The sequence below is a fragment of the Fistularia commersonii genome, chromosome 19 (assembly GCF_037954325.1).
Source record: "Fistularia commersonii isolate RoL2024-O1a breed Wild chromosome 19, RoL_Fcom_v1.0, whole genome shotgun sequence".
Lineage (NCBI taxonomy): Eukaryota > Metazoa > Chordata > Actinopteri > Syngnathiformes > Fistulariidae > Fistularia > Fistularia commersonii.
The window spans coordinates 3276966-3287500 of NC_141302.1; the positions used below are offsets into that span (position 1 = coordinate 3276966).

General features: G+C 46.4%; 2 protein-coding genes across 3 annotated transcripts in view; both read left to right on the forward strand.

Annotated features, from left to right (window-relative positions):
- hdac8 (histone deacetylase 8) overlaps nt 1-7511 on the forward strand; it is a 28573-nt gene extending 21062 nt beyond the window's left edge. Inside the window, exons 11-12 of one of the 2 annotated variants that reach the window (XR_015107624.1) lie at nt 3469-3670; nt 3795-7511. Coding sequence is in view for 1 of the 2 variants with exons in the window: in XM_086166320.1 (XP_086022446.1) it covers nt 3469-3491 (23 nt within the window). In the remaining variant the exon portion in view is untranslated. Of the gene's footprint in view, nt 1-3468 lie in introns of both variants that reach the window. The other variant, XM_086166320.1, reaches the window with a different exon arrangement.
- Nucleotides 7512-10012: 2501 nt separating this feature from the next.
- cited1 (Cbp/p300 interacting transactivator with ED-rich tail 1) overlaps nt 10013-10535 on the forward strand; it is a 5881-nt gene continuing 5358 nt past the window's right edge. Inside the window, exon 1 of the mRNA XM_086166322.1 lies at nt 10013-10535. This exon is cut by the window's right edge and continues 659 nt beyond it. The gene's annotated coding sequence lies outside the window, so the exon portion shown is untranslated.

Consider the following 10535-nt stretch of genomic DNA (forward strand, 5'->3'; position numbering starts at 1 on the left):
CGTTTGGTCCGAAGGTCCCGAGAAGCCTCCGGCTCACGTCGAATCAGGGGAGGGGGTTTATTTGCCGAAATTCATTTGGTCTGTTGGCTCGCATTAAATCACTGGCGGCCGGAGGAGGAGGAAAGAATCGGCGCTCTGCGCTCATACGGCTTTTATTAGGGGAGACGGAGGGAACGGCAGGGTGAAGCGACCGGCGGAGGGAAGAAAGAGGGAGGAGGAATGAGTTACAGACGGGCCAAAGATGGAGAAAACCTGGGAAAAAAGGGGGGGAAAAAAAGAACGTGCATCTGGCTCCTGCATCCCATCTGACTCCCCTCTTGTTTGTCGGATCCCTCCTGTTTTTCCCCGACAGTTCAGAGGGAAAGACGGAGCATGCAGAGGCAGAAACACAAGCGTAAATGCATTTATTTTATTTATTTATTCAGACTTTATAAAGTCTTCCAATCACTCTATTTGTTGTTTTCTTAACCCCCTTTTTCCAATCAGACACAGCTGTTTTCTGTCCACAAACACACACACACACACACTCTGCGCCTCCCTGCTCTCCGTCAAGTCCCATTGAGTCTCGCACACACACACACACACACACACACTCACACACACACATTTCCAGCCAACAGCTTTTGTCACAGAGAGTTTACCGCAAACAAGCAGACGAACCTCAGGGAGGAGCAGGGAGGAGGAGGGGGGGGGTCTGTTATTTCGAATTCCAAGGCTTCTTTTTTTGTTTTTTTGTTTTTTTTTTTTAAATCCCTGTCTCTGATTAAACAAAGACCTACATGTTTTTCAATCTAACACACACACACACACACATCCAGGCGAGCGCATCCACATGACATCATCGGGGCGGATAACTTTCCCCGGTTTGGAAACAAAGTGCTGCTTGTAAACACCAGTTTCCCCGAGAAACTGGGCTAATGCGAGCGTAACGGCGGCCCGTGTGTGTGTGTGTGTGTGTGTCTGTGTGTGTCTGTGTGTGTGTTTGTCACAACCCCCCCCATCTCCCGGCATCATCTATGAAGACATACAGTACATTAATGTTTATTTACGCCCCCGAACGAAGACGCCGATCCGTGTTGGAGTGATTGGGCGGCGGCGACGAGCGTTTTGAAGAAAATGTCACATACGTGTTGGACGCCGGCGAACAAACAAACATGATGAGCGAGAAGATATTTCCCCGCCATGTCTGTCAGTGACCCGGCAGGTGCAGAACCCTAGGGAACGACCAGAACCTCCAAAGGAGCTTCGTCATTGGCCGCTCCCGTCCCCCGATTGTGACAGCGATGCTTTGTGTTCATGGGGTCATGTAGACCGCCGCGAGCCCCGACCCCGCCGTCGCCGTCGGATACTTCAAAATTTAATACTTTACACATGATCTTAGGAGGTTTAAAGTCAGCAGATCTTTTGAGTCTGGGGCCGCTCGTCGCTGAACAAAGAGACGCTTGATTGGCTCCCTTTAACCAGCCGCATCCAGACTTAATCACGTCAACGTATAAATTGCGTTTGCGCGAAGCTCCCGAGAGAGAGAGCGAGAGAGAAAAAAAAAAGGCTGGTTGCGGAGCACTCGGCTCCGATGGAGAAGATGCGCGGCTGTCTTGAGTTATCCGAGGATGAGAACACCGGCGGGTCGTCCAGAAAGCCAAGTCCAGAACATTCCCTTCTCCCCGCCGAGCACATTCTGTTTACCTCCAGGTGACGTCCGGCTCGCCGCGCTGACACCGCCGCGTTGGTATTGTTGAAAAATCCCCCCCCCCCCTCAAAAAAAACCTAGCAGCTGTTTCACCCCGAAGTGGGTTTTATTCTGCGTTAAACCAGCGATGCTAATGTTAGCATGTCGCTAACGTGCAAGTAAACCAGCCCGCATCCGTCAACACGTCGTGTCCGACAATTGTTCCCGCCGCCTTGGGAAATGTCTCATTGTCGCGCCGTCAAGCTGCCGGCGAAGATGAGACAAAAGACGCGCGTCTTGACGAGAAACGTCCCGAGACAGTTCCCCCTTTGTGTCTTTTTAGGAATGAACTCAGTCTTTCCTCAGACGCGCTCGAACCCGTGGGCGGCCATGTTGGTTCATTAAAACGCCGTTTTTGTCCGTCTTTATTGGGCAATTTCTGTGGCTGCAGCAGCATCTGTGTGTGTGTGTGTGTGTGTGCGTGTGAGTTTACAACACTCCTGCTACTGCAGTTTCCCCACCGGGAGGTGGGTGTGCACGGGTGCGTGCACGTGGTCAGTCTGGCCCAGACGTGCATTGTCATATCGGTGTTCCCCTCTCGCCGTTTTATACGTCACACAGCCTCCCGCCGACGCTGCAGCAACTTAATGTTTTCAGGCAGTAAATACTCAAAGCCCCCGTTGAAGCTCGTCACTCTTGCGGGATTTAGCGTCGACATCTGGAGGTGGCGGCGGCGGCGGCGGCGTTGGGGGGCGGGGCATGAAATCAAAGAGCTAGACAATGTTTTTAGATCATGTGAGGTAGTTAATAGTCACATTTGTCTACATTTCTGTTTCATCTTAATTTCACTTTGGGTATCTGTGTGCATGTGTGCGTGTGTGTGTGTGTGTGTGTGTGTGTGTGTGTGTGTGTGTGTGTGTGTGTGTGTGTGTGGGAGCGGCGTGAGGACGAAACACGGTGCAGCAAGAACAAACAGGGCCAATCTGCTGTCACCACAGCCCAGCGTGACAGGACTCCACTGACAGCTCCACAATGGGCAACAAACAGGACATCCTCCCTCGCTGCGTCAGGGCAATTACTCATCCACTCCCAGTGTGTGTGTGTGTGTGTGTGTGTGTGTGTGTGCGTGTGCGTGTGTGTGTTTATTTTTCGCAATCAGACGACATGACAATGGACCCAACAAAGCAGCATTGTTTGCAGTGTAACATATGAAGTAAACGGACGGCACTAGACTTCGGCGATTGTGCCCCGGCTGTGTGTGTGTGTATGTGTGTGTGTGTGTGTGTGTGTGTGTGTGTGTGTGTGTGTGTGTGTGTGTGTGAAAGACATGAAAACTAATCTGTTCTCATGCAAATTAAGTCATTTCCATAGATTCCCCATTTTATTTGTTACTAAATGCTCTCATTCCTGCGGGGGAGCGGCAGCACTTACCTCAGCCAGATGTTATTTTGCATTTTCATTGGCACATCAACACGTGTGTGTGTGTGTGTGTGTGTGTGTGTGTGTGTGTGTGTGTGTGTGTGTGTCATCCTCCACCACTTTCTAGCTGCAGCCTCTCCCTGTGTATTCAGCCTTATTTTTGTGTGTGTGTGTGTGCGTGTGCGTGCATGTGTGTTCCCGTGTGTTTGATGTCTCTCGCATTTGACCTTTGACCGTTTTTCCATCCTTCCCCGTTTGTGTGTGAACGTGTGCGCCCGTGTGCGTGCGTAAGTGTATTGTTTACATGTGTGTTCGCCCTCCCGTCCTCCCCATACATCTCATTTCTCTCCTTTTTTTTTTTCCCCCCGTCTTGTTTACAGGGAATTTAAAGAATGTTGTTTAGGAGCCGGCAGCCTCCCGACACACACACACACACACACACACACACGAACCCGGATTGACGCTCTGCGGCTCTAATGAAGACAATATGGAGTGCACCCCTTCGGCCCTGAGGCTCGGAGCGAACAAGCGCGGGATGGAGGGAGGAAAAAGAGGGCGAGAGAGCGAGAGAGAGAGAGAGAGGTTTGGAAAACATTAGCTGAGTGTTTCCAGGGGAAAAGAGTTTAATAAGCGGGATGGGGGGGGGTTGTGGTTTCTGTACAATGTTCACTGTTTTTTAACTTTTTACTTTTTTTTTGTGTGTAAGGTATGCGCGTCTGTGCGAGAGTGAGCGTGTGGCGTTATGTAAAGCCGTGACTCCCAAAAAAAAAAAAGTGAATTATAGCGGCAGTTTTTACAGCCGGTGTGTTTGTCTTTATTAACAAGATGGAGGAGGGGGGAGGTTTTTTTTTTTTTTTTTTTTTTGCAACCAAACAGGGAAAAACAGACTCGTCAAAGGAAACGACCAAAACGCTTTTCCTGCTAAAAATAGACGCGCAGCGTCGACGAGACCTTGGCGGTTTAATTGGATTAGTTTTATATGTCGCATTTTTCATTGGTTAACATAAACAGTCAGGTAAACGTGAACTCTTTATTTTGAGAGCTGCTTTAAAATAAAGATGCAAACAAATGTCGCCTTGCTGTTAGCTGAGGCTAACATTAGCTTGGCGTGCTATTGGCTAACATGGGTCCTGGTTTAGTGGTGTTATTTATTTTCACATGGCAAAAAAAGATATCCGTTGGTCTTGAACTTTAAAACTTTATTGTCCAGCAAAAATGGAAAAAAACGCAACCATCAAATCTATTTTATTCAGAATTGTTATCTCAATTATTATCTCTGAATCGATCATTTTCAGACTGACGGGACGATATCTCGATATCCTGCATAACCTCTAGGCCGTCAAAACAACCCTTTAACGGATCATGTTCACCATGTACGAAAGCTCGCAAAGAAAACCTTTTTTTAATTTAATTTTGTTAAAATCATTTTGATTCTGGCAGCAAAATCTACAAATGAAACATCTGGATGGGTTTGGATACAAAATGGATTTTTTTTTTCCCTCTCCGCACAAGGACAGTAATAGAAATCCCGTCAGGTCTTTGGCGAAACTCCCAAACAGTTGTTTTGTTAAAATGAAAAAAATAAACAAACAGTTGGCTGAGATCCGCCTGAGCGGCCGTGCAGGAAATGGATCAAACCTCGGCTTTAAAAGGAGCCGCGTTCTTTTCGCCCGCTTTTTCAGAAACGACCCGAAAATAGACGTCCAGTCATTCTTGGGTTTTTTCCATGATGTGTGCGTGTTTGTGTGTGTGTGTGTGGCGGCGTTCCCAGCTGGAGTGTGTGTGGGGAGCTGTAATTGCCGCTTGTCCAGCTGAAGAAGTGACCAAAGTCCCGAGGTGAGGATGAAGCGAAACAGCAGCTCCAGACCTCAGAACCTGGTCCTCCAGGTCATGAGAAGATCAAACCCGGTAACGTCTTCTGCCTCTGACATCTGCAGACATTTTTTTTTTTGGTTTTTGTCACTGTTGCAGGTGGTATTTGTGTGTGTGTGTATATGTATATTTACATATCAGCGTTTTGTGGATATTGACATGAAATCCTAAAACCTGTTTGATATTCATGCATTCATTCATTATGCAACATAGAGACCCAACCATTCACCCTCTCATTCAAGGATTCAAGACTTTTACTGTCAATACACACAACGAAATTTAGTGATAGCAGCTCAAAGTGAAATAAAAAACAATCAAAAACAACTGTAAAAAGCAGAACGCAACACAACAATACAACAATAGCGGCAATCTGGGTTAGAAATATGAGACAGAAAAATAGAAGATCAAAAATATATAACATATAAAATAATTGGATAAATATGTAAAAAGTGAAAGAGGGGTTTATTGTACTGTACTGTATGTGAGCTCATGTCAAATGGGGATATTCACGCTCTCATTATTTCATTCACACACCATACGGAGATGTTCATCATCTTCAGCTCCCGTCATCATCATCGTCATTCACTTGCTCATTTATGCTTCATTTAGACATTCATCCATTCACTCTCATTTTTACATCATAAAGAGGTGTTCATTCATTCATCTTATTCAAATCATATAGACAGTCATCCAAACAATCACATTCAATTCATTTAGGGACATTCATCCATTCACTCTCATTCAAATCATACATTCACATTCAAATCATTCATCCGTTCACTTTTTCATTCACTCATCAAACAGACATTCATTCACTCACATTTTAACATCTTATAGATACAAAACCATTCAGTCGTTCATTTATCGGAGACACACAGTGCTGCAATTCATGTGTTACATTCATCCATTCACTCATTCATTTACACTTAATATAGAAACATTCAACCATTGGCTCCCATTCAAACATCATATAGAGACATTCATTCATTAGCATATCTGGTCAATGCAGGGTCTCCAGTGAAGCTCCTGCATGTTTTTAGACTGCAGGAGGAACCCGGAGAACCCGAAGGAACCCCACGCAGACCCGGGGAACCAGCCTCCCCCCCCCGACGGAATCGAACCCAGGACCGCAAGCGCTAACCACCGCTAACGGTTAGCACTTTTCTCAGATATGAAAATAAACATTTTAAGTTCACGTCACGTCGTCAAAAGCTCTGGATTAGCAACTTCTCACCTCTTTAACGGTCTCGGCAGAGCCCTCGTTCCATTTTATTTCCCGTCTTCGAAACCCGGAGCTGCCGGAACGCGATCGCCGTTGAAAACCCCGCCCGTTGTCGCGTCGTGTCGGCGCTCGGCGTTGATTTACGCCAAACACAGCCTTTAATGGAGCGCCTTTCTTTTTTTTTTTTTTTTCTATGAAAGAGGAACCACAAACGTCGGGCCGTTTCCTTTAGAAGCGATGTTCCCCCCAAATTAACGGCCTGGAAATTCACACCAAATGTAGGAGTCGCTGGGCATGTGCTGAGCAGAAGCGAGTGTGTGTGTGTGTGTGTGTGTGTGTGAGGATTCCCTGTGATCTTTATGAACACTGCTGCGGTCACCTCGGCGGTTTGAGCCCGATGTAGCCGAGGCGAATGAAACTCATTACACAGTTTACGAGTCGGGAAAAAGGGGAGACGATTGAAATTCTATCTCATAAACTCGGACGCGGGGGGGTCACATGGTACCGCGAGGGGGGCCGTAAACATGAGAGACATGTGTGTGTTTATGTAGTTTTCTTTCCTCCGTGGAGTCAAATTAGAAAAACTCAGGGGCCCCGGGAGGATTCCAGGCACCGCTGGAATCCCCGGATTGCAGAAAAAAATTGAAAAAAGAAAAAAAAAAAAAAAAAAAAGCGGAGATCGGGTTCCACCGTGACCCGCGGGAGCGTAACGGGGTTTTTCGGCTGTTTATGTTTTGGAAATCCGGCCAAGGAAAACTGCAAATACGTTTAAAAAAAAAAAAGTGTCGGCCCTCCTGAGCGCGGAGGTCAGTCTGGGCTCGCAGGTGTGTGTGTGTGTGTGCGTGTGTGTGTGCGCGTGTTTGAGGCGGCGGCATTTGCAAGATGGTCGTGTTGTTGGGAAGGAAATGTGAGAAAATGGGCTGTTTTCCAAACAGGAGGGGGGAAAGAGCCCCCGTTTCCAGTTAGCGTCATTTACGATCGGAGCATGGTGACCGTCTGTTGCTTGTGGATGCGTGGAACGGTGTGTGATGCTAAAGCTAAATGCTAGCATCTCCTTAGACACACGTTAGCATTCCGCTCCAGGATGTAAACATCAAGCGCTAGGTGAGTAAAGCTGCGCGGGGCTCAACTAGCAATGCAACGCTACCACATTGTCACGAATGCTAACATCTTGTCAGTTGTAGAGGTAGCCAAATATGCTAACGTCTAGCTTAACCTTCGAAGGGCAATTCTTGGCAAAGCGCTAGGCGAGTATAGCTGCGCGGGTTTGACCTAGCGATGTGACACTACCATATTGTCATGAATGCTAACATTATATTTCGAGGCTGTGTCGGGTGTAGAGGTAGCCAAATATGCTAACCTTTTAGCTTAACCTTCGAAGGGCAATTCTTGGCAAAGCGCTTGGTGAGTGTAGCTGCGCGGGGTTGACCAAGCGATGTGATGCTACCACATTATCATGAATGCTAATGTCATTTTTTACGGCTGTTTCAGCCAATCGTGCTAACATTTAGCTTAACCTTCGAGGTTAATTCTTCATGTCGTCTCATTCATCCTCGAGCCTGAAACTTTGCCATCATCGATTGATCGTCTTCCACCAGTTTTCTGCGGCAATGACGTTAGCCTCCTAGGGTTAGCTTAGCAATACTCATCGTGATAGCAGTCAGAACTTTCTTCCATTTCACTGTCTTGTGATCTTTGGAAGTTTGGAAGGAAAAACTTACGGCACGTTTGGTTAGTAACTGATTAAAGAGCAGGTCAGTGAACGCATCATCAGATGTAAGTTTTTTACAGTTTGGGATTTAATTTAGATGGTTAGAACACCTTGTTTTGTTTTTTTTTTTCTGTTTTTTTGTCAGGGATAATCCCCTGATTCGCGCCTGGTTTCACCAGAAAGCCTGTAAACTTCACCCCCCCTCCCAGTTTAACTACGGGTTACATAACGTCTCACTCCTCGGAGGGTGGAATTCGAATTAGGAGATTTTTCTGGCGTTCACCAGAAACGCCATCCAGCATTGTCCGCGCAGGGGAAAATATTTGCTCCACATTACGGTGCGGACGGACATTTCTTGCCTGCGGTTTCCTTTCTGGCGAGCGTCTCCTTTCTTCTGGACCCGGGCGCGTTTTTTTTTTTCTGTTTTTTTTTTTTTCCGAGGCGAGGGTGGAAGGCTTTACGGAGAAGGGCTCCGGCGATGAGCTGCAAAGATGTTTTTACAGTTGTTTCCTGGTGACTTCACGCGGCTGTGTTTTCAAAGCCGGCTCGGTTATTGTTATTAAACCTTTATGTAATCGGCGAGGAGGGGAATCGCTCTGCCGTCCTTGAACCCCGTTCAGCTCCGCTGAAGTTCACCTCTGGTCCGACCGCGTTTGTCCTCCGGTTCTTCTCCAAAACGCACTGTGAAGGTCGTCGGTTCTTATTGTTGGCCTCAATTCATTCATTCATTCATTCACATGTCATGTAAAAACATCCACCCGTTCATCCATTCCCATTGGGACGTACAATCATTATAATATCGAAATGTTCATTCACATCTTATAGACACAACCATTCATTCACTCATTCACACATCAACTAGAGACATGTGATCATTCACCCTTTCATTCACATTCCATAGAGACACATAGGCCATTCACTCATTCACACGTCATATATAGACATTAACATTCATTCATTCATTCATTCACACGTCATGTAGAGATGTCCATTCATTCACCCTCTCATTCATATAATCGTACATTACAACACTCGCCCTCTCATTTGTACCTCATATACAGACATTAAACCATTTATTCACTCATTTGCACATCAAACAGGGACAAATAACATCATCCTGTCATTCATGGGATAGAAACATTCTCATTCACATCATCATTTGTTCATTACTTTATATTTTTGTTCACCCTTTCATTCACACGTCATGTAGAGACGTGCAGTCATTCACCCTCTCATTCATATAATCATACATTACAACACTCACCCTCTCATTTGCAGCTCATATACAGACATTAAATCATTCAGTCACTCATTTGCACATCAAACAGGGACAAATAACATTCATCCTGTCATTTATGTGATAGAAACATTCTGGTCAAGAGTTCACTCTTTCATTCACATCATCGTTCGTTCATTACTTTATATGTTCGCTCCCCCTTTCATTCACACGTCCGGGGAAATTCGGGGTCTCCAGTGAAGCTCCTGCATGTTTTTAGACTCAGGAATTGCGGGAATTGAACCCGCAACCCCCCTCCCCCCCCGTCACCGCCGTGAACGATTCCCAGGCTTTGTCCAGGGAGACGCAGGAAATGTCCGGGACGACCATGTTTGGTTTGCTCAGCGCCCAAATCCAGGAATTTGCATACACCTCCCCCGGGTTTAGCAGCACAATGAAGACAGATGCCACCTTTTATCTGCTCAACGGAAGAAGAAGGGGGGGGCGTGCACGTGGCACTCGACGTCCTCCACGCCGCGCCGCGCGGCGCTCGCAAGGGCGGGAGTTTGGAGGTTCTGCTTCTCGGGTCGCCAAGCCGCCTTTGGAGGTGCGAGGAGAAGGATCCATTTCCATTTGGCGAAGAGAAGGACTTGCGATCTGGAAAATTATGGCGGGAAAATTCCACCTTTTTTGAAGAAGGATGGAGGAAAACACACACACACACACACACAAAACACACACGTATGCTGTATTTTTTTTCCTTTCTGTTCCAATATGGCGGGCTTGCCGCCAATGTAGTTTTACAGCGCAATAAAAAACAATCAAAAAGGGATAAATGGCTAAAAATATTTTAAATGTTCTTTTTTTTTGTGTGCCTTATTTTACAGCTCCCGGGAGGCGTAAAGTACATTTTTGATTTTTTTTTTTTTTTAATGATTTAATTAAACCCAAGGCGGATATAAAAGCTACAACCGTAAAAAAAAAAAAAAAAAAAAGATTAAATTAAAAAAGGCGATATTCTCCGGTGGCTTTTTCTGACGGGATCGGAAAAGCCCGACTTGACAGATCCATTTAAACTCAAACCCCGGCGGTGAGTGATCCCGGAGTGTTAAATGTTTAAACACACACTGACATGAAGACGTCTCCAAAGGCAACAACATGGAGTTGTTCCTCTCCATCATCCCTCCATCCCTCTCTCTCTGGGCGAGTGATAAAGACAAAGACAGAGAGGCTCTGAAATGCTCCATTTGATTCTTGATGGTGTGTTTTTTTTCTTTTTTCCTCTTCAGAGCCAGTAACATCTGCCCATAGCGGCAGCGCGCTCCAAACCCCGGCAGCCCGGACCCCCCGGCCCCCCGGGACCCGGAGCCGGATTGGATGCGCAGGGCCTCTGGAGGGGGGGGTGAAAAATTAGTCATTCTACCAA